The 27121-nt window shown below is 42.0% G+C and overlaps 2 protein-coding genes across 3 annotated transcripts in view; both read left to right on the forward strand.

Annotated features, from left to right (window-relative positions):
* Window positions 1-12439, forward strand: part of msh3 (mutS homolog 3 (E. coli)) — a 119598-nt gene extending 107159 nt beyond the window's left edge. For both annotated transcript variants that reach the window (XM_035786337.2, XM_035786338.2), the window contains one exon: window positions 10968-12439. In XM_035786337.2, coding sequence (XP_035642230.1) covers window positions 10968-11049 — 82 coding nt within the window. In that variant the 3' untranslated portion in view covers window positions 11050-12439. The remainder of the gene's footprint in view (window positions 1-10967) is intronic.
* An 11664-nt stretch (window positions 12440-24103) lies between these two features.
* The window catches only part of rasgrf2b (Ras protein-specific guanine nucleotide-releasing factor 2b), a 164994-nt gene continuing 161976 nt past the window's right edge, over window positions 24104-27121 (forward strand). Inside the window, exon 1 of the mRNA XM_052461900.1 lies at window positions 24104-24770. Within this exon, the coding sequence (XP_052317860.1) occupies window positions 24495-24770 (276 nt within the window). The 5' untranslated portion in view covers window positions 24104-24494. The remainder of the gene's footprint in view (window positions 24771-27121) is intronic.

Raw genomic sequence — 27121 nt, forward strand, 5'->3', positions numbered from 1 at the left:
TGTTCCAATGCTTTAGTAATTGATAATTTCTTCCCCTCGAATTCATATTCATTATATAAATACGCCCGTTTAATTTTTGTCTGGCTTGTCATTCCAAAAAAAGTTCAATAGTCTTTGCTCATATAATTTAAAAAACAAATCATTAGATGTAGGCGGGGCCATAAGCAAATAGGTCAACTGGGATATGACTAAATAATTAATCAGGGTGATTTTTCCACAAATAGACAGGTTGTCCTTTCCATAGTAACAAGATTTTATCTAATTTGGCTAACTTTCTATTAAAATGTATTGTAGCGAGATCATTTGTTTCTTTCGGGATATGAATACCAAGTATGTCCACTTCACCGTCTGACCATTTTATTGGTAAACAACACGATAATGGCAAACTTTTATTTTTAGCAATCCAATATAAAATATGGTGCATTTATCATCATTCGGTTATAATCCAGAGAGGTTAGAAATGTTATATAGATCATCTGTGAGGCTATGCAGGGATCCAAATAGCGGATTTAAAAGAAAACATGAATCATCAGCATACATTGACACCTTTGTTTTTAAGCCCTGGATTTCTAGCCCTTTGATATTTTTGTTGGATCTGATTTTAATAGCTAACTATTCGATGGCCGTAAATAAATAGAAATGTCTATCATGGACATCCTTGTTTTACTCTTCTTTACAATTTAATACTTTCTGATAAGTAGACATGATTTACTATTTTACACCTGGGGTTACTATATATAACTTTAACCCATTGTGTAAGAGATTCTTCAAAATTCTAATGGTCCAGGCATTTAATTATATGCTCTATGCATTTTGCTAGGATTTTGGCATCACAACACTGTGTAAGGGGTCTCCAGTTTTTTAGGTGGACTGGATCTTTATACTGTATTTACCACCTGGGTCCTATTTCAGTAATAGTGAATTCAGACTTTCTTGCTGAGTATCAGATAGTCTACCGCTTTTATAGGATTGGTTAAAACAGAACTTTGAGTACATTGAAAAAATATTTGATATAACTCAACTGGTGTGCCACCCAGCCCTGAAGTTTTCATGACCTTGAAGGCTTTAATTGCATCTAAGTTATTCCTCTGTAATTAGGCCTTCACATGAGTCTTTCTGTATAGCTGTTAATTTTACACTATTAATAGAAAAAAAATCCTTACAATTAACTTTAGTTCATGGAGATGGAGGAGACTGAAATTAAAACATGAATCATGGATGACTCTGTCATTTATAGCAAGTTTCAGTAAATTATTTTTGATCGCATTTCTATGTTGAAGATTTAAAAAAAATATATATATTTTTCCCTGTATTCCAGTTCGCCTTATTTTTATAATATATTACACTTGATCTTTCTTCAATAAGTTCCTTAATTTATTTTTGTTTTTCCTCTAACTTATTCTGTGCCTCTATGGCACAGTTTTTATTACCATCTATCTGCATTGTTAGACCTTCAATTTCCTTTGTTAATATGGACTCTTTTCACCCTAAATTGCTTTTGTTTTATAGATGAGTATCGAATTGCATGGCCTCTAAAGACACTTTTAAAAGTATCCCAAACAATAAGGGTATCTGCTGTACCTATGTTCTGTAGGGAAAAGGCAGGTATAAATTATTCTGTCTTGGTTAAAAACAAGTTGTCATGCAGTAAGCTTTGACTATATTTCCAGTATCCTCGCCCTTGCAGAAATTCTGTAAGAGTAATGTGAATACCAATTATTTGATGGTCCGACCGCATTCTGTCACCAATCAACACTAAACATTTGCTGGCAACGAAAATTACATAAGGAATTAGTCAAGACGACTTGCTTGATTGAGCCTCCTCCATGTATATCTCACTAGGTCAGGATATTTAAGCCTCCATATACCCGCTAGTTCCAATATATCCATAATATTCGTAATTTCCTTAAGCGCTTACCGTTCAAAAGTTTGGGGTCACTTAGAAATATCCTTGTTTTTGAAAGAAAAGCTCATTTTTTGTCCATTAAAATAACATCAAATTGAAATACAGTGTAGACATTGTTAATGTTGTAACTGACTATTCTTTCAAAAACAAGGACATTTCTAAGTGACCCCAAACTTTTGAACGGTTGTGTATATATTATTGAAGAAGTGTGGATCATCGTTATTTGGACCATGTAGATCAATGAGCCAGATCTGTGTATGGGTCCAGTAGCATATTTAAAAGGATCCACCTTCCTTGCTGATCTGTTTGAACAGTTTGCATATTCGGATCAAAATTATTGTTCATTAATATCATCACCCCTTTTGAGTTTCTTTGCCCATGGGAGAAATATATTTCGCCCCCAGTCATTTTTCCATACAACTTCTTCTAAAGGTGTAGAATGAGTTTCCTGTAAACAATAGATATATTTCTTCTAGGGGAAGGAAGCCAGATAAAGACTGATCGTCTTTTATTATTATCTGCTAAACCATTACAATTATAACCAGCTATACTTATTTCACCACTTGCCATAATGAGATACAAGTTTAGATTATACATACCATAATATGTTTGTAAACTTACCATTAAGAAATACCATGATAACTGAGTGTTCATATAGCTGTACCATGATATTTTCACTGTTAAGCATAATGTGGGTGGGACAGTGAGGGTGCCGGAGGGTAGGGCTAATGTTATGTACATAATGTTGCTGCTACCGTCTCGTATCACCGAAAAGAGCTTCTGAACATCAGAACTTGGATTATTCACCTCAAATTGGACGAGGAATTCTTCAATGTGTCGGACGCGAGGGATATACTGCAGACACCCGACCAGGCCCCGATCCCTGTGATTAGCTGGAGAAGGAAACTGAGATTTCGAGGCAAAAGATCAGGGTTCCTTGCAAGGATCAGGCGACGAGTGGCTAATCTTCCCTTGCCTTCCGTTCTGCTAGCTAACGTTATATCGCTGGAAAATAAATGGGACGAACTGAAAGCACTTACATCCTACCAACGGGACATTAAAAACTGTAATATCTTATGTTTCCCCGAGTCGTGGCTGAACGATGACATTAAGAACATACAGCTGGTGGGTTATACACTCTATCAGCAAGACAGAACAGCAGCCTCTGGTAAGACACAGGACGGAGACCTATGCATTTATGTAAACAACAGCTGGTACACAATATCTAAGGAAGTCTCATGGTTTTGTTCGCCGGATGTAGAGTATCTCATGATAAGCTGTAGACCACACTATCTACCGAGAGTTTTCATCCGTTTTTTTCGTAGCTGTCTTACATTCCACCAGAGAGCGAGGTTGGCACTAAAACCGCACTAAAACCGCACTAAATGAGCTGTATTACTGCCATAAGCAAACAGGAAAATGCTCATCCAGAGGCGGCGCTCCAAGTGTCCAGTGACTTTAATGCAGGGAAACTTAAATCGGTTTTACCGAATTTCTATCAGCATGTTAAATGTGCAACCAGAGGGGAAAGAACTCTAGACCACCTTTACTCCACACACAGAGACGCATACAAAGCTCTCCCTCGTCCTCCATTTAGCAAATCTGACCATAACTCTATCCTCCTGATTCCTGCTTACAAGCAAGAATTAAAGCAGGAAGCACCAGTGACTCGGTCAATAAAAAAGTGGTCAGATGAAGCAGATGCTAAACTACAGGACTGTTTTGCTAGCACAGACTGGAATATGTTCAGGGATTCTTCCAATGTCATTGAGGAGTACACCACATCAGTCACTGGCTTATCAATAAGTGCATAGAGGACGTCGTCCCCCCACAGTGACTGTACGTACATACCCCAAACAGAAGCCATGGATTACAGGCAAAATATGCACTGAGCTAAAGGGTAGAGCTGCTGCTTTCAAGGTGGGGGACTCTAACCCGGAAGATTATAAGAAATCCCGCTATGCCCTGCGACGAACCATCAAACAGGCAAAGTGTCAATACAGGACTAGGATTTACTTGTACTACACAGGCTCTGATGCTTGTCGGATGTGGCAGGGCTTGCAAACTATTACAGAATACAAAGGGAAGCACAGCCGAGAGCTGCCAAGTGACACGAGCCTACTAGACTAGCTAAATAATTTATATGCTCACTTCGAGGTAACACTGAAACATGCATGAGAGCATCAGCTGTTCTGGATGACTGTGTGATCACCCTCCCCGCAGCCGATTTAAGACCTTTAAACAGGTCAACATTCACAAGGCTGCTGGGCCAGACGGATTACCAGGACGTGTGCTCCGAGCATGCGCTGACCAACTGGCAAGTGTCTGCACTGACATTTTCAACCTCTTCCTGTCTGAGTCTGTAATACCAACATATAGCATAGCAGACAACCGTAGTCCCTGTGCCCAAGAACACAAAAGTAACCTGCCTAAATGACTACCGACCCTGTAGCACTCACGTCTGTACAAAAGAAACACCTATGTGAGAATGCTATTCATTGACGACAGCTCTGCGTTCAACACCATAGTGCTCATCACTAAGCTAAGGACCCTGGGACTAAACACCTCCCTCTGCAACTGGATCCTATACTTCCTGACAGGCAGCCCCCAGGTGGTAAGTGTAGGTAACAACACATCCGCCACGCTGATCCTCAACACGGGGGCCCCTCAGGGGGTGTGTGCCCAGTCCCCTCCTGTACTCCATGTTCGCTCATGACTGCATACCCAGGTACAACTCCAACACCGTCATTATGTTTGCTGATGACTCAACAGTTGTAGGCCTGATCACCGACAATGATGAGACAGCCTATAGGGAGGAGGTGACCGTGTGGTGCAAGGACAACAACCTCTCCCTCAACGTGATCAAGAAAAAGGAGTTGATTGAAGACTACAGGAAAAGCAGGACCGAGCACGCCCCCATTCTTATCGACGGGGCTGTAGTGGAGCAGGTTAAGAGCTTCAAATTCCTTGGCGTCCACACCACCAACAAACTAACATGGTCCAAGCACACCAAGACAGTCGTGAAGAGGACACAACAACACCTATTCCCCCTTAGGAGACTGAAAATATTTGGCATGGGTCCTCAGATCCCATACCAAAGGTTTTTGCAGCTGCACCATCAAGAGCATCCTGACGGGTTGCATCACTGCCTGGTATTGCAACTGCTCCGACAGCAAGGCACTACAGAGGGTAGTGCGTACAGCCCAGCACATCACCGGGGTTCAGCTCCCTGCCATCCAGGATCTCTATACCAGGTGGTGTCAGAGGAAGGCCCTAAAAATTGTCAAAGACTCCAACCACCCTAGTCATAGATTGATCTTTCTGCTACCGCACGGCAGGTCTAGGTCCAAGAGGCTTCTAAACAACTTCTACCGCCAAGCCATAACACTCCTGAACAGCTAATTAAATGGATACCCAGACTATTTGCACCCCCATGCTGATGCTACTCTCTGTTAAGACCTATGCCTAGCCACTTTAATAACGCTACCTGCATGTATATAATTACCTCGACACCGGTGCCCACGCACATTGACACATTGACTCTGTACCAGTACCCCCTGTATATAGCCCCGCTATTGTTATTTACTGCTGCTCTTTAATTATTTGTTTTTCCATGTTTTCTCTTTCATTTTTATTAGATATTTTCTTAAAACTGCATTGGTGGTTAAGGGCTTGTAGTAAGCATGTCACTCACTGTAAGGTCTACACATGTTGTATTCGTCACATGTGACCTCTAATTGTTCTCCAATATTCCACCAGCTAAAACCTCCCCCCATTCCAGGTTGGGTTGTCGTCCCAGTGACTAGCTGGCCATCACTGTACACATGGATCCTAGGGCCTTTAAGAGATACGGGCCCAGCCTACAGGAAGGAGGTGAGTGCCCTGGCAGAGTGGTGCCAGGAAAATAACCTCTCCCTCAACGTCAACAAAAACAAAGAAGCTGGTCGTGGACTTCAGAAAACAGCAGAGGAAGTACTCCCCTATCCACATCGACGGGACCGCAGTGAAGAAGGTGGAAAGCTTTAAGTTCCTTGGCATACACATCACTGACAATCTGAAATGGTCCACCCACACAGTGGTGAAGAAGGCGCAACAGTGCCTCTTCAATCACTGGAGGCTGAAGAAATTCGGCATGGTCCCTAAGGCCCTCAGAAACTTTTACAGATGCACAATTGAGAGCATCCTGTCTGGCTGTATCACCGCCCTTTACAGCAACTGCACCGCCTGCAACCGTAGGGCTCTCCAGAGGATGGTGTGGTCTGCCCAACGCATCACAGGGGGCACACTGCTTGCCCTCCAGAAAATCTACAACACCTGATGTCACGCGAAGGCCAAAAAGATTATCACGGACAACATCCACCCGAGCTACGGCCTGTTCACCCCGCTATCATCCAGAAGGCGAGGTCAGTACAGGTGCATCAAAGCTGGGAATGAGAAGCAGAAGCTATTTTTCAATCTCAAGGCCATCAGACTGTTAAATAGCCATCACTAGCAGGTTACCACCCGAATACTCAACCCAGCACATGTTGCCACTTACAGTACAGAACCAGATTCTCAGTCAACAGCATTTTGAACACATTCATCTCTGTTTTACTGCATCTAGTTATTTAAAAATGTATATATAAAAAAACATTGCATATCTTAATTTATTCCCACAATTGACGAATCATTTGCATAATAATATCAGCACTTCTACGAAGGATTGTAACCTGTAACAAGGGCTGGCAGTATGAATTCTACATTTTGTCAACAGATGTGGGATGCATAGACTCACTCAACCCACCCCATCCAAACAAACACCTCTGCCCCTCTCCCCTTCCACCCATAGATCGACCTTTCCCACACACAAACACAAGCTAACATTTTCAACAGTTGTTCCATCCCGGGCCCCAACTAAAGGGAAGACTTGATGTGTGAATGTGTAAAACAGTTTGGCTATTTAGAAATTGAGCAGGAATGGGAAGATTTAATTAACCAATCTAGTCCTAGCTTATAGAGCTCTTCCCCCCCAACACCCACACACGCTGGTCCACCGTTATGACCAATCTTCTCAAGAACCTCTGTGCAGTTAGACCATTTTGATTATTCTGTGCCACCATGGCCACAATAAAATGCCCTCTCTCTGATTGTCCAAGTGTGACTCCCTCCCCATGGGTTACTGCAGCCAGTGTAGCCAGCAATGCCATTACCTGCGGGTACTCCACTCTCATTAGCAGCTTTGAGAAAATCCTAGTATATTATGCTCACCCATTCGGGGGCTTAGACTTTTGGGCCTACTCTACCAGGCAGGCTCAGACTCTTGATGGGGTGGTGCTGCATCAGTGAGTCTCTGACTGCGTTCAACTTTCTGTCATGGCTGCATAGCCTACTTGCAATAGGAAACCATGTGTTTGGTGTATTTGATACCATTCCACAAATTCCGCTCCCGCCTTCACCACGAGCCCATCCTCCCCAATGAAGGTACCACCAACATCCTGTGCCGCATACTGTGCCTTTTTTATGTCCTCTTGTTTGTAGTGTTTTTATTTCTACCTTGTTGATTACTGCCTACTTTTTGGCTTTGGGTACTTTGTGTACCAGTTCCTTGTATTTGGGGATTTATTATTTCATGAATTATCCTATCTTTTATCTATTTTATCTATCTACTATACATAAAAAAATATATAATACCAATTATTTGACAACATTCCTTAACTTGAATAGTGTAGTGTATTTATAGTTAAAGTATTAATTGTTGTATTTTATTATTTCTGTGAAAAATATATATAAAATAATTAACTCCAGAGCACCAAATTTTCGCGCTTTGATATTGTCTGTATATCAAATAAGGCATTCTCTTATCTTGTTCTCTATTTTAAGTTCAATAACATTGACAGTTTAGTTTCAGCTTTTTCGTTTATTTTTCTCATTTGAAGGGCTCGCGCGCCTTCCATCTTTTTACGGACATGCCCAAGCACGCCTAATTTGGTGGTGAAAAAGGTCATCGGTGTCAGTCAAAGAGTCTCTTCATTTTCCTTTAGAGTTTGGTTCTCTATTTTTTCTGTGTTTACTCTCTGCTATGTTTTGTTGTTGACTGTGTTGGTTGTCTTTGTCTATACAATTCTCTAGCCTTACAAGCTGTTTTGAGTTATCCAGTGTGGATGTTGTTGCACACGAGTGAGCAGATCAGCGTAGAAGTACTATTATTTAGTCAGTTTTAGGGACATTAATCTATATGCTTTTTTCACGAGGCATTCTGAACCGCCATGCTACCTTCTTATTGAGTCATTGTTAGTTTTACACTTAAGACATGCTGTTGTGCTGTAGAATTTGTGAATGTTGTCTCTTGATTAAATAAAAAATAATACTCATCAATCTACACACAATACTCCATAATGACAAAGCGAAAACAGGTTTTTAGAATAAAAAAAAAATGTATTAATAATTTTAAAAACATACCTTATTTACGTACAGTACCACTCAAATGTTTGGACACACCTACTCATTCAAGGGCTTTTCTACATTGTAGACATCAAAACTATGAAATAACACATATGCAATTATGTAGTAACCAAAAAAGTGTTAAACAAATCCAAATATGCATAAATTATACATAAGCATAGGCCTATATTTGAAAAAACAGAATTAAAATAATTATTGTGACATAGCGTACCACATATAACAGGATATATATATTTTGTTTTTTTTGCTGATTTCAGTTGTCTTTGGTACTGATATTCAGTTACCTTGTGCTACGCTCAAAAATGTATATATTTGAGTCTGGGGGAGAACTTCTAGGCTTAGGCGAAGCTGTTGGTTTATTGATTACATTATTTTATTTTTTTCATAATTAATAGGCTGACACTACTTTAAGCAACAGAATATCAAATAGTCGAATAAACCTTATTTTTGTACCGTTACTTTAGATACTAAAGAAAATCTGCCAAAATGGAGTCTCAGATCCGCCAGAACTATCACCACGATTGCGAAGCTGCTATCAACCGGATGATCAACTTGGAGATTTCATCTCTTCTCTCACCTTCAATTCCTTTCTGGAGCATGCAGAGATGGGGGCAGTCAACAGTTTAATGAAATATGTTTGTTGTGAAAACATGTTACTATCAATGTTCCCGAACAGATTTCACTTGGTTTCCCATATGAACCACTGGCTGGCTGCAGGAACATGGTTGGAGGGCGCACGGCATACAGAGTTTGGGCGGAATATCACCTTTCGAGCAGCAAGAGGCTGCATGCTCCTCAAACAGTGGTTGAGGCATGAAGTGAAATAACCTGAGTAGCCTGCCGGTGGGAAAGCGGCCTCCATTCGCTATTCGAATGCCTTGTTCCTGCCCGTTTGATAATGGGCCATTCTAAATCGAAACTAGCCTGAGGCAAGGAAGAGAGCGCAAGCTTTTTGTGACTTTCTCAAATGATCAATAGCGTATTGTCGCATCATGCAGCCCATATATGTTTTAATTTCTAAGACAGTCTAAAGTTTGTATCATTCACAACTAAAGTTGCCAAATTACTCTAAATGGAGCATATAGGACCTGTTTGAAATTATCACATTTATGCTCAACTTAGCCTTTTCATATGCGCACTTGCTCTGGAATGGTAAAAATATAATTTCTATTTTATTCAACTAAGTTCAATTATATTCTTCTTACTAGAAAATCATATAATATAAAATAATGGAATTGGACTTCTACGCATATCTTGTCAGCTATATGAACACACCTACAGACTATGGCATTGCCCATTGCCAGATAACATACAGTAGGCCAACTCATATACTGTTCTTCTGAAATACATTTTGTAATTAATGCATTTGTATCTTTATCTTTTTTAAATTAAACTGATTTGGTGAGGGCTGCAAGATGTTTACCAGGTTTATTTGCCATTAAGTACTAGGCTTTATTTGAGATTAACCTGTATTTGTTGGCTCACTTCAAAATTTTATTTACTTCTTTACCATATAAAGATTTTGTGCTTTTTCTAAAATAGTGATTTATTTTTCTTTAATTTTAATTTCTAACTCAGATTTAACTATTGCGGAATATGAAATTATCATTCCCCTAATTAGATCAAGTTATTTTGCAGGGTGTGCGTGTGTCAGGCAACCCGCAGACCAGGGCGTACAGAGCTAGTTTAGTCAGTCTCCCATAGGAATTACCTGTTAGCAGAGCTATTACCTGTTAGCAGAGGCACACACACACCATGTAATCCCTTCCATATGAAATGTGTGTCTCGTGCCAGACAGTCAGAGCCCGTGGGGTGCAGTAGAGTACTGGCTTGCCACTCATTCCTCTACCATCAAGGCTCAGTTCACCCCTGGGGACCGGTGTCTTATTTCTCAAAGAATCAGATTGGTTTTTGCATGTTCCACCATCCTGACATCAGCCCATTCCTTTAAAGGATCTAGTAACATTTCCACCTGCAACTTTCGCCAAATGTCAATTGCATACCAGTAGTAGCAAAGGAATATATATCCATGAGTGTAAAGCATACTTTTCAGAACGTAGCATTTTATATGTGACTATCTGGTCCGGCTGCACTTTGATTCTACCATATTGCGGACACTTATCAGTCCTTTCAGATCTACATAAATGGCGGGGGGCTTGATATTGGGCAAAATTTCAGAACACACTGAATGGATTTACTTCAAGACTGAAACATTTGTACTAGTATAATTCCATATAATTCTCTGTTGGCCTCCAATTATATTGGATCGAATTAAAACCACTTTTCTATTGTGTTCCCCCTACCTCTAACCCACTTCATTCACTCTCGTTCTCTCTATCTCTCTCTCTTTCTTTCCCTGTGATCTCTCTCATTCTCTCTCTCTCTTCCCCTCTCTGATCTCTCTTTCCCTCTCTGATCTCTCTCGCTCTCTCTCTCTTTCCCTCTCTGATCTCTCTCTCTCTCTCTCCCTCTGATCTCTCTCTCTCTCTCTCCCTCTCTGATCTCTCTCTCTCTCTTTCCCTCTCTGATCTCTCTCTTTTCCTCTCTGATCTCTCTCTTTCCCTCTCTGATCTCTCTCGTTCTCTCTCTCTCTCGCTCTCTCTCTGATCTGTCTCTCTAGAAAGAGCAAGAGGTTGTTTGCTGAACTGTGGAGCATCGACGACAGAAAGACTCTTTTGGACTGGGTGCAGCTAAACTCCTAATCACACACACTCAGAAATCCCTGGCCATTGTGACTCTAAGCCTGGTTTGTCCTCTTGTGTTCTCCATAAAGTCTCTCTAGCCCTGACTCAGGAAGGACTAAAGCCCTGAGGGAACAGGAGGAACAACATTAATCTCTGTATCTATAGAAAATGAAACACACACACCATTAAATGCCAAAGCACATGCAAGTGCGCGGCGGATTAGCGGGGCCAGTGATGCGAGACCTATCTCTAAACCCAGTCATTTTTTTAATTGAACCTTTATTAAACTAGGCAAGTCAGTTAAGAACACATTCTTATTTGCAATGACCGCCTACACAGGCCAAACCCGGGTGACGCTGAGCCAATTGTGCGCCGCCCTATGGGACTCCCAATCACGGCCGGTTATGCCTGGATTTGAACCAGAGTGTCTAGTTTTTCTTTGGTACCAGGTAGTTTAATTGTATTAGTAAGTAAATACCTAAAGGTACCCAGTTACCATTGTTGGTCAATACCAGCTGAAACAGCAAGTTTATCTATGGTTAGGGAAACTCATAGCGTTAATGCACGCTTGCTGTGAATCCAGTATGAGACCGCGCAGAGAAGCAGGGGATAGCGTTATTTTGACAAGCATAGGCGAGAGACGTGTTTTGATAATGCAACCTATGGTTTACAAAAAGAGGTCAGGAATTTGCATTTGAGGCAGGATTTAGGATTTTAGTTTCAGTGTGATTGGGACTGGATTGGAAAATAGCCTAGGCTCTAGGACAGGAGAAGATAGTTTTCCCTCATGCCTCTCTGAATTGTTCAGACTTCATGTCTGTGACAGAGAGGCCTATGTAGTGAATTTAGCATAGGCCTAGCAAATTTGAGACTGTCTGAAGAGACAAAATGACAGCCCAAAGAGGCACATGTTATGTTCTAGGTTACTGTAGGGGTTTCCTGTAGGGTTTATTAACTGCATTCAGGTCCCGTGTGCAGTTCAGCAGTGTGCTTTGAATTCATGGCGACTTTGTGTGAAGTAAATGCGCTAGGCTAAAGGCAAACTGTTTGGATAATGTGCTATTTTATTTTCTGCTAATCTGATGCTGTGTATGTTGTGTATTTTGTGGAAATGCATTAGTGCCAACATTGGGTAATATTTTTGTAATTTCCCAGGTTTTTTTGGTTGAAATGTGAATAGCGTCCCCGGGACAGTCCCAGGCTCCTGGTTACCCATGTTAATCACTAATTCAGATTTAGTCTGGGTACCAGTCTGTTTAGCTATCATTCCACTCCTTGCCACTCCTGTCATTTGGCAAGTGACAGGAGTGGAATGTTATCTAAAATGATTGTTACCTATCCTAATTCAGGCTGTGTGGGTAGAAGGAATTCAGGCTTGTACAATTCAATAAAAAAAAAAAAAACTTTATTCAGACTGTTGAATCTTTGTGTTGATTTCTCTAGTGTGAAACTCACTGTCTAATGAAATACTTATCTTCCATTTTTAATGTCTGATTTAGTTTCAGTGATACCATTTGCGTAACGCTTTACTTGACACCCAGTGTCATAACAGGAGACATAATATGGTCATAACACTGTTATGACCCATATTTACGCCTGTTGTGACATTGTGTTATTTTATGGCTGGTTATGACACCTAAATTAGTTTCAAAACCCACATTTTATTTAAAGTCATGTTTTTTCATAATATTTTAAATAACAAGAAGCATTATGACCATCGTGTTACTTTACTTAGACTAAGAAAATAAACTTTATGAAACAAAAAGCGTTATGACCATCATAACCATATAAAACAGAAAGGCCTATCAAATCAAATTTTATTTGTCACATGCACCGAATACAACCTTACAGTGAAATGCTTACTTACAAGCCCTTAACCAACAATGCAGTTTAAAGAAAATACCTAAAAAACGTAAGAAATAAAAGTAACAAATAATTCAAGTGCAGAAGTAAAATAACAAAAGGCGGCTATATACAGGGGGTACCGGTACAGAGTCAATGTGTGGGTCACCGATGTCAAGGTAATATGTTCATGTAGATAGAGTTATTAAAGTGACCATGTATAGATAATAACTGAGAGAAGCAGCAGCATAGAGGAGGGCAGGGGGGGGGGGCAATCCAAATAGTCTGGGTAAACATTTAATTAGATGTTCAGGAGTCTTATGGCTTGGGGGTAGAAGCTGTTTAGAAGCCTCTTGGACCTAGACTTGGCGCTCAGGTATTACTTCCCGTGCAGTAGCAGAGAGAACAGTCTATGACTAGGGTGGCTGGAGTCTGACAATTTTTAGGGCCTTCCTCTGACACCGCCTGGTATAGAGGTCCTGGATGGCAGGAAGCTTGGCCCCGGTGATGTACTGGGCCGTACGCACTACCCTCTGTAGGACCTTGCTGTCTGAAGCCAAGCAGTAGCCATACCAGGCAGTGATGCAACCCGTCAGGATGCTCTCGGTGGTGCAGCTGTAAAACCTTTGGCATGGGCTCTGAGGACCCATGCCAAATCTTTTCAGTCTCCTGAGGGGGAATAGGTTTTGTTGTGCCCTCTAAACGACTGTCTTGGTATGCTTGGACCACGTTAGTTTGTTGGTAAATTTGAAGCTCTCAACCTGCTCCACTACAGCCCCGTAGATGAGAATGGGGGCGTGCTCGGTCCTCCTTTTCCTGTAGTCCACAATCAACACCTTTGTCTTGATCACATTGAGGCAGGGGTTGGTGTCCTTGCACCAAACGGTCAGGTCTCTGACCTCCCTATCGTCTCATCGTTGTCGGAGATCAGGCCTACCACTGTTGTGTCATCTGCAAACTTAATGATGGTGTTGGAGTCGTGCCTGGCCTTGCAGTCATGAGTGAACAGGGAGTACAGGAGGGGACTGTGAACGCACCCCTGAGGGGCCCCCATGTGGGGGATGTGTTGTTACCTACCCTTACCATCTGGGGGCGTCCCGTCAGGAAGTCCAGGATCCAGTTGCAGAGGGAGGTGTTTAGTCCCAGGGTCCTAGTGATGAGCTTTGAGGGCACTATGGTGTTGAATGCTGAGCTGTAGTGAATAGCATTCTCATGTAGGTGTTCCTTTTGTCCAGGTGTGAAAGGGCAATGTGGAGTGCAATAGAGATTGCATCATCCGTGGATCTGTTGGGGCGGTATGCACATTGGAGTGGGTTTCTGGGATAATGGTGTTGATGTGAGTCATGACCAGCCTTTCAAAGCACTTCATGGCTACAGACGTGAGTGCTATGGGTTGGTAGTCATTTAGGCAGGTTACCTTAGTGTTCTTGGGCACAGGGACTATGGTGGTCTGCTTGAAACATGTGTGTATTACAGACTAACAGGGAGAGGTTGAAAATGTCAGTGAAGACACTTGCCAGTTGGTCAGCGCATGATCGGAGTACACGTCCTGGTAATCCGTCTGGCCCCGCAGCCTTGTGAATGTTGACCTGTTTAAAGGTCTTACTCAAATCGACTGCGGAGAGCGTGATCACACAGTCATCCGGAACAGCTGATACTCTCATGCATATTTCAGTGTTACTTGCCTCGAAGCGAGCATAGAAGTAATTTAGCTCATCTTTTAGGCGTGTGTCACTGAGCAGCTCTCGGCTGTGCTTCCCTTTGTAGTCTGTAATAGTTTGCAAGCCCTGCCACATCTGACGAGCGTCAGAGCCGGTGTAATACGATTCAATCTTAGTCCTGTATTGATGCTTTGCCTGTTTGATGGTTCGTCGGAGGGCATAGCGGGATTTCTTATAATCTTCCGGGTTAGAGTCCCGCTCCTTGAAAGCAGCAGCTCTACCCTTAAACTCAGTGCGAATGTTGCCTGTAATCCATGGTTTCTGGTTGGGGTATGTACGTACAGTCACTGTGGGGATGATATCATCGATGCACTTATTGATGAAGCCAGTGACTGATGTTGTGACTTCCAATGCCATCGGAAATCTGTGCTAGCAAAACAGTCCTGTAGTTTAGCATCTACTTCATCTGACCACTTTTTTATTGACCGAGTTACTGGTCCTTCCTGCTTTAATTTTAGCTTGTAAGCAGGAATCAGGAGGATAGAATTATGGTCAGATTTGCCAAATGGAGGCCGAGGGACAGCTTTGTATACGTCTCTGTGTGTGTGGAGTAAAGGCGGTCTAGAGTTTTTTCCCCCCTCTGGTTGCACATTTAACATGCTGATAGAAATTCACTAAAACAGATTTAAGTTTCCCTGCATTAACGTCCCCGGCCACTAGGAGCGGTGCCTCTGGAAGAACATTTTCCTGTTTGCTTATGGCGGTGTACAGCTCATTGAGTGCGGTCTCAGTGCCAGCATTGGTCTGTGGTGTTATGTAGACAGCTACGAAAAATACAGATAAACTGTCTAGGTAGATAGTGTGGTCTACAGCTTTTCATAAGATACTCTACCGAAGGCGAGCAAAATCTTGAGGCTTCCTTAGATATCGTTTACCAGCTGTTGTTTACAAATATACATAGGCCGTCACCCCGTCTGTTCTTATATCCTGCCTCTAGAGTGTATAACCCTCCAACTCTATGTTGTTAATGTCATCGTTCAGCCAGGACTCAGTGAAACATACTTTTTGTTGGTAGAATATACGTGCTCTTAGTTCGTCCCAATTATTTTCCAGCTATTGAAAGTTGGCTAACAGTACGGATGGCAAAGGCAGATTAGTCACTCGTCGCCTGATCCTCACAAGGCTCCCTGATCTCCTTCCGCGAAATTTCAGTTTCTTACTCCTGTGAATGACTGGGATGAGGGCCTGTTTGAGTGTTTGGAGTATATCCTTCCCGTCTGACTCATTATAGAGAAATTCTTCGTACAGTTCAAGATGAGTAATCGCTGAGACGGTAGCAGCAACATTATGTACAAAATAAGTTACAAACAAAATAGTACGGTTGGTTAAGGGACAATAAAACCACAGCCATCTCTCATCAAAAAGTGGTTTTCTTGTCCCATTTGTGAATCTGTTCCTGCGTTCATCCTAGTCACCAGAAACCGAGAATTGGGTTAGGTGCATGTCTGACATCAATGTGTGTACAATTACAATGATAATTTAATATGGGTAATTTCATTGTTTTATATATAACATAAGTTATGACCTACTACATGAGTGTAAAAACCCACAAAACCTACCACGGGAGTTATTTTATGGCTGGTTATGAGTCATAACCAGCCATAAAAAGTAATTAAATAACGCAATATATGACAACAGGTCTAAATATGTTATGACGCCTGGGCATCAAGTAAAGTGTTACCAAAGTTGACAGCAAATATGAAATGCAGCATGTACTGTATGTGTGGTAGGACTATGATATCATGCGGTTGACCATTTTTTACTGAACTAGAGAATTCATGTAAGCCATGTTAGGCCTAGGAGAGAGAGTGGTGATGAGTCATCAGTCAAAAAGCGGTTGTCTCACACACTCCGCCTTTCATTCCATCAACTCGACTGCCTAAACTGCGGTGCACCAGTGCCCAACAAGCTGAGAGCATCAACATTGCATACACACTCTAGCCGACTACATTCCCAAAAATGCTGGGTTGTTTGGATGACCCAACTGTTGGTTTGCAGGTATTGGGTAACTTGCATTGTTTTCTTTAAACGGAGGAAGGTTGGGTTGTTGATGCTGGGTTATTGAGATATGACCCAGTGGGTCAGATCAGAAGACTGGAGGTGTGGTTTAGTAGGGGCGTGGCTTTCAGAAAATAATTTTTGGACACCTGTAAGAGTAAATGTCATGCCGGTTCATCTGTTCTGTTGTATTATCACGTTAAGGTTGAACACTGACACTTTTGTAGCTTTACACAAGTGTATGTGTCCCTTAAGAGCATATGCATATCCCAATGTTGGGATAGTTTCCACTTTTTTTGCAATATGTAAAAAATAATAATTTTATAGTACAATATGTAATGTGTAAAAACTATTCAAGGAAAATGTATGTGTACAAACTTAACCATGATGAACATGAAATTACATTTACTCTCACGGTTGGACAAAATAACTATCTGAAAGCCACGTCCCTAATATGCCAAGCCTCCTGAAAATAGCCTATAGATGGGTTAGTTGTTTAGCCACAAAACCGACGAGTGCGCAACTATGGGGCAAAACAGAAGGGGTTGGCTTAGATTGTTGATAACATGTAAACTATATTAAGCCTCAAATGTTTATTAAAAACATAAACACATTTTCACAATGAGCACTTGTCTCTCAAATACATAGTTACAGTTGTTTGTTAGCTAGCTAGTTAGCAAATTTATATTAGCATAGACGTGATATTAGTCAAAACACACACAAACAAAACATGGTATCAAGAACAAGATTAAAAATGTAGCTGCAAGCAGCAATGCCAGGGTTCAAGCTGTGGGTTCACTTTGCCACCATTAGGACAAATTGGAAACATTCCCCTTATTATTCTTTCTGTACTCCTTACCATGCTTGCCAAATATCAATATTCAAAATCAAACAGATCGATCAATATGATTTTACTGTATTTTATAATGTTGATTAATTTCAAACGTATTCTTCTCCAGAATCGCTGGACCGATAGGCACTAAATTTGGTACAGTATGTAGCATCTATGGACGCACGTCTTTCAACGCAACATTTTCCAATAGTCTAGCAAAAACAACATGACCGCTATAAGCCAATGAGCCATCATTCAAGTTTTTTCCTCTCCAACAGCACCACCATGTGGCCAAACTCTACAGGTTAGATTTGTCACTCATCTCCCTGAGCGTGTGTGCCATTACTCTGAGTCAAACCGATCAAGTGAAAAAAGATGTGCCTTTATAGCGCCACCATGTGGTCGATCTGCATGTGCTTGCATATGTTGTCTTGACAGTGTTTGGAACACACGTTTTTTTCCAATACTAATATCTGAGTCTGATTTATATGCATTTATGTGCCAGGTCATGCCCATCTGAATGTTTAATGTTGGTTTAGGTACTAGTCTGGAAAATGTTGCATTGAGTAACATTGGTCCATAGATGCTACATATCAAGTTTCGTGCAGATCGGTCATTCGATGCCAGAGGAGTAGCTCTTTGAGTTTTATTTCTTACTAAATTCAGAATGGTGGAAAATCTATATTGGAAGAGACTATGGGTTCTTGAGGCAAATCTAATTTATTTTGTCACATACACATGGATAGCAGATGTTAATGCGAGTGTAACGAAAGGCTTGTGCGTCTAGTTCCAACAGTGCAGTAATATCTAACAAATAATCAAACAATTCCCCAACAACTACCTAATACACACAAATCTAAAGGGATGAATGAGAATATGTAAGTATATGGATGAGCGATGACCGAGCGGCATAGGAAAAGTGCAATAAATGGTATAAAATACAGTATATACATATGATATGAGTAATGTAAGACATGTAAACATTAAGTGGCATTATTTAGAGTGCATAGTATAAAGTGACTAGTGATCCATTTATTAAAGTGGCCAGTGATTGGGGTCTCAATGTAAGGCAGCAGCCTCTCTGAGTTAGTGATTGCTGTAGCAGTCTGATGGCCTTGAGATAGAAGCTGTTTTTCAGTCTCTCGGTCCCAGCTTTGATGCAGCTGTACTGACCTTGCCTTCTGGATGGTAGTGGTGTGAACAGGTAGTGGCTCAGGTGATTGAATTCCTTTATGATCTTTTTGGCCTTCCTATGACATCGGGTGCTATAAGGTGTCATGGGGGGCAGGCAGTTTGCCCTCGGTGATGCGTTGTGCAGACCACACCACCCTCTGGAGAGCCTTGCCGTTTCTGTACCAGGCTGTGATACAGCCCGACAGGATGCTCTTGATTGTGCATCTATAAAAGTTTGTCAGGGTTTTGGGTGAGAAACCAAATTTCTTCAGCCTCCTGAGATTGAAGAGGCACTGCTGTGCTTTCTTCACCACATTGTCTGTGTGAGTGGACCATTTCAGTTTGTGTGTGATGTGTACGCCGAGGAACTTAAAACTTTCCACCTTCTCCACAAATATGTTTTGTGTGAAGAGAGGGACCTATGTACCAATCTTTTGGACGCTAGCTAACATGGGGTGAGAGGCGTGACCATTGCATGTTAACCTCTCTGCGCACCGAACACGGTAGGGGGATGAAATTCCACAACATATGGTGATCGCTACATAAATAGTCATATTAAACATTCATGAAAATACAAGTGTCTCACATGTTTCGAAAGCCGAGAATCTTGCTAATCCAACTGCGTTGTCAGATTTAAAAAAGGATTTACTGCGAAAGAATACGATGCGATTATCTGAGGATAGAGCCACGTAAAAAACAACTATTTCAACCAGCACAGGCGTAACAAAATCACAAACTGCAATAAAATAAATAGTTACACACAATGAATGGTCTTTTGTTTGATAAAATCGATTTTTATAGCCTAACACGAAACATTCACAACGCTTGTGTTGTGAATTCCGTCTCATTCCATTTTCGACGACACATTCGAGGTAAATACACACAAAACGAGACTTTTCCAGTCATGTTTGGTTTCATTGCAATCAACTGGTTTGTTTGTAACACAACCAAACCAATGGGTCATTTCGCGGGATGTATTGACTGAAAGAAACTGATTTGAAGACAACAAGTAATGATATCATTGTGTACCAATGATATGACCCCTGTTTCGTTGATTGACTATTTTAACCCAATGACCACTGATCGTCTTGAAATCTAGCTGGGTAGATAGCCTGGGTAGATAGTCAATGAGCTGAGGTAAACTGCAATATGTTATGTTTATGTGTTGGAAGACCAACCCATGTAGTAAACTCCGGCGTAAAGAGGTTAATTCGCCATTGACGATTCATACCGGAAGGAGCTACGCATGTTGCACACAGCATTCTTTTGGTAAAGAGCATATTCAGCTGTTTATATATCAATCAGTATGGCAACTAAGTCAGGGAAAGCTAAATCTAAGTCTAGATATACAGATGTACACACAATTTTAGAAGAAATTGATCGAGGACTTTCCCAAATGAAGGAATATTAAAGTTAAATCTAGAATTGGCTTCCTATTTCGCAACAAAGCATCCTTCACTCATGCTGCCAAACATACCCTTGTAAAACTGACCATCCTACCAATCCTCGACTTTGGCGATGTCATTTACAAAATAGCCTCCAATACCCTACTCAACAAATTGGATGCAGTCTATCACAGTGCAATCCGTTTTGTCACCAAAGCCCCATATACTACCCACCATTGCGACCTGTGCGCTCTCGTTGGCTGGCCCTCGCTTCATACTCGTCGCCAAACCCACTGGCTCCAGGTCATCTACAAGACCCTGCTAGGTAAAGTCCCCCCTTATCTCAGCTCGCTGGTCACCATAGCATCTCCTACCTGTAGCACACGCTCCAGCAGGTATATTTCTCTAGTCACCCCCAAAACCAATTCTTTCTTTGGCCGCCTCTCCTTCCAGTTCTCTGCTGCCAATGACTGGAACGAACTACAAAAATCTCTGAAACTGGAAACACATATCTCCCTCACTAGCTTTAAGCACCAACTGTCAGAGCATCTTACAGATTACTGCACCTGTACATAGCCCACTTATAATATAGCCCAAACAACTACCTCTTTCCCAACTGTATTTAATTTATTTATTTTGCTCCTTTGCACCCCATTCTTTTTATTTCTACTTTGCACATTCTTCCATTGCAAAACTACCATTCCAGTGTTTTACTTGCTATATTGTATTTACTTTGCCACCATGGCCTTTTTTGCCTTTACCTCCCTTCTCACCTCATTTGCTCACATTGTATATAGACTTGTTTATACTGTATTATTGACTGTATGTTTGTTTTACTCCATGTGTAACTAACTCTGTGTCGTTGTATCTGTTGAACTGCTTTGCTTTATCTTGGCCAGGTCGCAATTGTAAATGAGAACTTGTCTTCAACTTGCCTACCTGGTTAAATAAAGGTGAAATAAAAAAATAAAAAATAAAAAATATTTTTTGAACGGAGAGAACATAGTTTTGGACTGGTAAGTTATTTTCATGCTAATGCCGTTGTTTGAAATTAATAATATAAAATGTTATTTGTGAAATGAAATAGCCTATTTGAGGCTGTTGAGGGGAGGGCAGGCCCACAACAATGGCCAAAGTGAAATGGAGACATTTATTTAAAAAAATAAAGGGAACACTAAAATAACACATCCTAGATCTGAATGAATGAAATATTTTTATTAAATACTTTTTTCTTTACATAGTTGAATGTGCTGACAACAAAATCACACAAAAATTATCAATGGAAATCAAATGTATCAACCCATTGGAGTCACACTCAAAATTAAAGTGGAAAACCCCACTACAGGCTGATCCAACTTTGATGTAAATGTCCTTAAAACAAGTCAAAATGAGGCTCAGTAGTGTGTGTGGCCTCCATGTGCCTGTATGGCCTCCCTACAACGCCTGGACATGCTCCTGATGAGGCTCCTGGACAGTCTGTGGTGGATGGAGCGAGACATGATGTCCCAGATGTGCTCAATTGGATTCAGGTCTGGGGAACGGGCGGGCCAGTCCATAGCATCAATGCCTTCCTCTTGCATGAACTGCTGACACACTCCAGCCACATGAGGTCTAGCATTGTCTTGCATGAGGAGGAACCCAGGGCCAACCGCACCAGCATATGGTCTCACAAGGGGTCTGAGGATCTCATCTCGGTACCTAATGGCAGTCAGGCTACCTCTGGCGAGCACATGGAGGGCTGTGCGGCCCCCCAAATAAATGCCACCCCACACCATGACTGACCCACCGCCAAACCGGTGGGAGACATGGTTAAGAAAGAGTGTTCTGAACACTGATGTTAACCTTACTTGTTATAACCTTTTTGGACGAGACAGATTCCAAAGGTGGTGGAGTGGCAATCTTTACCAAGGACCACCTTCAGTGCTCGGTTGTCTCCACGAAGTCTGTCCCCAAACAATTTGACTTTCTGGTTTTCAGCATTACACTTTCAAATAGTTCTCTGTTGACTGTTGCTGGGTGTTACCTTCCACCATCAGCATTGGCCTGTAACCTACTGGCCCAAAGCTTTCTCCTGGCCCAAGCTCATTTAATAACTACCATTGTGTCGCTGAGTTGTCATAATGTTTCAGCAAATGTACATTATCCCAAGGGCATTGAAAGACACAATGTAAGTAACCTAATTTATGTCCCTCTTTACTGCCCTGAATGGCCCTGCTGATCCTTCAGCTATTGTATGCAGTGATCATATGCTTATGAACCAGAGTAATACTGTTAGCACTGAGGTGGTGTGCCCTAGCAGGAAGTCCAATGTGGCAGCTCACCCTGCACTAACATAAATAACCCGTCCTCCGATACACAACCCAACCAAACCTTCTTAACACAGCGTGCATCCAACCCGGAAGCCAGCCGCACCAATGTGTCGGAGGAAACACCGTGCACCTGGCAACCTTGGTTAGCACGCACTGCGCCCGGCCCACCACAGGAGTCGCTGGTGCGCGATGAGACAAGGACATCCCTACCGGCCGAGCCCTCACTAACCCGGACAATGCTAGGCCAATTGGGCGTCGCCCCACGGACCCCCCGGTCGCGGCCGGTTACGACAGAGTTTCTGATGGCACAGCTGGCGCTGCAGTACAGCGCCTTTAACCACTGCGCCACCCGGGAGGCCCCTACAATAGGTTTTTTAATGCCTCATCTGTCAAGCCCTGACCTTAGAGATCCTTATTATTCTCTGTTTGGTTAGGTCAGGGTGTGACTCGGGTGGGAAATTCTATGTTTTCTATTTCTTTGTTTTTGGCCGAGTGTGGTTCCCAATCATACTTAGGCAGCCTGTTTTCCACCTGAGTTTGTGGGATCTTGTTTTCTTGTTTTGCGCTTTCGTTTTTTTTGTCTTGTTATTTTGTTTTGGTGTCATCAATAAAAAGACGATGTATGCCTACCACGCTGCGCCATGGTCCACTCTTCATTCTCCAAACGAGAGCCGTTACAGAAGATCCCACCAAAAACGGACCAAGCAGCGTGGCTTGTCCAGGAGGACTGGACATGGGAGGAGATCCAGGCCGGAATGGATCGCCTTCCATGGGAGCAGACGGAGGCAGCAAGGGAGGAACAACGTCGACACCGGGGTGAGCGACCTCGAAGCAACACACGGGGAGATTGGCAGAGTCAGGGCTTAGACCTGAGCCAAGTCCCCTTGATTACTGTGGGGAGCGTGTGACTGGACTGGTCAGGCACCGTGGTATGCGGTCATGTGCACTGTGTCTCCAGCTTTGCTGCTGAACCTCTAACCAGAAGAAACACAATAAGGTTTCACCATCTTCGCTGATGAACCCCTAATAATAATAAATAGCTGCAAGCAGCAATGCCAGGGTTCAAGCTGTAGACCACTTTGCTACCATTAGAACAAATTGGACACATCGCCCTAGGAGGAGCTACTTCTGCTCTCCTTACTAAATGTTGTCTTCTCCAGGACGGTTAAACCGATCGGCACCAAATGTGTTATATAGCATCTATGGATGCATATCTTTAAACACAATATTTTCCATGACTCTTGCTCAAATGGAGATCCATAATAATAATAAAAACAATATGGCCGCAATAAGTCAATGAGCTTGCATTAATAACCTTTCCTGTCGAACAGAGCCACCATGCGGCCAAACTGAATCATATTTTACAGTTTAGCTAGACTCATATCCCTTAGCATTTGTGCCCAATTCCATCCCTTTGAGTAAAAATATCAAGAGATATAAACATGTGCCCGTTATAGTGCCGCCATGTCATTGATCTAAATGCTTAGATATGCTGAGTCTTGACAGTGTTTGGAACATGTGTACTAAAAATAGATTACATTAAAAACACCCAAGTGCTGGGTCAACACCGCATGAACATGAATAAAAACCAAAGGAACCCATTTTTAGGTAAACCCAACATGGCTGCGTCAAAATAACACAGCATGGGTAGTGTCCAATATTTAGCCAGCGCTGGGCTACCAAATATCACAAATTAGATGTTTTTTAACCCAGCATTTTTCTGTGGAGAGAGAGAGAGAGAGAGAGAGAGAGAGAGAGAGAGAGAGGCGGTCTCAAAGCCAATTGTTGCTGATCTAGGCTGTGATTCGACCACACTGTTTGTCCTCTCCAAGGCTTTCCCCCTCTGCTTTGCGAACAATAACCTTTCCATTTTCTGCATCTCATAACCTACTCTTTCCTCCATCTGGGATTTGGTCTACCTTTCTTTTCAACGTTTGGCAGATGTGGACATGGATCGTATCTGGGTTTATTAAGAAGTCATTGACGGGGTCTCTCTCGAATATGAGTTTCCCCGCAAGAGCTCTCACTTTGGCGGGGCAACTTTCCCGTGCACCTCGGCGCTCAGCCTGGTGATGCTTTGCCTGGTGACCACTTTCCCTCTTCATTCACTGAAAGGGGAAGTTTAAACACACACCGGCGGATTTGGTCTCGCATTCAATAGCCTACACACGGTTTTATAAAAAACAAAAAGGAGTAAATTAAAATGCAGAAGAGTGTCAGGTTTAATGAGGGACACGCTCTGTTCCTCTCAGTCGTTGCGCGTAAGGAGGGTACCAAGCGCGGTTATTTGAGCAAGAAGACCACGGAGAACAGCAGGTGGCACGAGAAGTTCTTTGCGCTGTACCAAAACGTGTTTTTTTACTTTGAAAACGAGCAGAGTGTACGCCCCGCCGGGATTTACCTCTTGGAGGGCTGCACCTGTGAGAGCGTGCCTGTTCCGAAGGTCTCCACAGCGGGAAAGGAGACCCTCGACAAACAGGTGAGAGAGAGACTTACGCAATCTGTGTATCTGTCTGTGGCTGCCAAACTTTCCCGCTGCAGCCTAAACTCTGATACCGGTAATATGTTTTCAGAACAGCTGCCCAGAGCATTCAGTCAACGAGAAAGGGAGAGGTAATGCAGTCTAGTAAAGCAGACGATCAGAACAAGATAGGGTGGTGAAGTGGACGTTGAACGGATCATAGTGATGATGGCACTTAATTGGCTTCATGCAGTATTCAAAATGTCAATCCTCTTTCCTATTTCCTACACCTCTTTCCTACACTATTCCTATAGCTTGAACAGTTCTCTTCCCACCCCTCTCATGTAGGCCTACACCCTGTGGTTTGGCAGCAAAATGTTATTTTCACTGATATGAAAATGACAGTTGCTGTCCACATTCAAATTTTCCTGTGTGTGAGTCATTTGAATGACATTTTCTGCATGTAGAGAAACCTGTTGAATGCGATCATATCATTGATTCATTTCAGGCTCTATCAAACATAAACAAATAATCTTATGGAATAGAGACAGTTGCTGTTGGAACTATATTTCAGTCACAAGCCATGGGTGCAGTATGTTATTAGATTTTGGCACTTATTATTGCCTTTATATCGATTCTGTTCCTGTTCTATGAGCCTTTGTGGTGACACACACACATATTAAAGAGACAATTGAAAAAAGGAGAGAGAGAGGGATAGATGACAAAGGCTAGTGTTTAAAGCCTTGTGTAGGCCTGTGTCTCCTACAGAAAGCTTTTAAAGCCTTGTGTTGGGCTCAGTTAAAGTCTGTTTGTTTGTGTATGTGCATGTAGGGCAGAGTCATAAATGTCTATCTCTTTGCCCCTGGCTATAACCAGACATGATAACTCCTCCCTTTTGGCTCTGCACTGGTCCTAATTGGTTCTCCCCAGGGAAGAGCTGGACAACTATGGCTAAACTGAAGAGGAGAGAGTAGGATAGGAGAAAGGGAGGAGGAGAGAAGAGATGGAAAGAGGAGAGGATAGGACAGAGGGGGGTGGAGGAGAGAAGAAATGGAAAGAGGAGAGATATAAAATGTATTCGTCACATATATACACAGCAAGTACAAAAGTTGCATCAAAACTCTTTTGCGCTAGCTCCCTCAACAATGCAATACCTGAATCAATAATAACAATGAAAAGAGTCAAGTAAAAAAGAACAAGTAGTAGAAGTAATTGAAGAGGTAGTATGCATAGTAATAATGGACTGTATTTACAAGTATGAAGTGGGTAGTTGAAGTCGGAAGTTTACATACCCTTAGGTTGGAGTCATTAAAACTTGTTTTTCAAAACTAACAAAATATAGTTCTGGAAAGTCGGTTAGGAGATCTACTTTGTGTATGACAAGTCATTTTTCCAATGATTGTTTACAGACAGATTATTTCACTTATTCCAGTTCACAATTGCAGTGGGCCAGAAGTTTACATACACTAAGTTGACTGTGCCTTTAAACAGCTTGGAATATTCCAGCAAATGACATCATGTTTTTAGAAGCTTCTGATAGGCTAATTGACATAATTTGAGTCAATTGGAGGTGTACCTGTGGATGTATTTCAAGGCCTACCTTCAAACTCAGTGCCTCTTTGCTTGACATCATATGGAAATCAAAAGATATCAGCCAAAAAATTGTAGACCTCCATAAGTCTGGTTCATCCTTGGGAGCAATTTCCAAATGCCTGAAGGTACCAAAAGTGCAAATCAATTTCAGAACAACAGCAAAGGACCTTGTGAAGATGCTGGAGGAAACTGGTATAAAAGTATCTATATCCACATTAAAACAAGTCCTATATCGACATAACCTGAAAGGCCGCTCAACAAGGAAGAAGCCACTGCACCAAAACTGCCTTAAAAAAAACAGACTGCGGTTTGCAAATGCACATGAGATCATACTTTTTGGAGAAATGTCCTCTGGTCTGATGAAACAAAAATAGAACTGTTGGGCCATAATGACCATCGTTATGTTTGGAAGGAAAAGGGGGAGGCTTGCAAGCCAAAGAACTCCATCCCAACCGTGAAGCACGGGTGGCAGCATCATGTTGTGGGGGTGCTTTGCTGCAGGAGGGACTGGTGCACTTCTAATCATGAGGAGGAAAATTATGTAATTATATTGAAGCAACATCTAAAGACATCAGTCAGGAAGTTCAAGCTTGGTCGCAAATGGGTCTTCCAAATGGACAATGACCCCAAGCATACTTCCAAAGTTGTGGCAAAATGGACAACAACAAAGTCATGGTATTGGAGTGGCCATCACAAAGCCCTGACCTGAATCCTATAGAAATGTTGTTTGCAGAACTGAAAAGTGTGTGCGAGCAAGGAGGCCTACAAACCTGACT

Source organism: Oncorhynchus keta, chromosome 14, assembly GCF_023373465.1.
Source record: "Oncorhynchus keta strain PuntledgeMale-10-30-2019 chromosome 14, Oket_V2, whole genome shotgun sequence".
Classification (NCBI taxonomy): domain Eukaryota; kingdom Metazoa; phylum Chordata; class Actinopteri; order Salmoniformes; family Salmonidae; genus Oncorhynchus; species Oncorhynchus keta.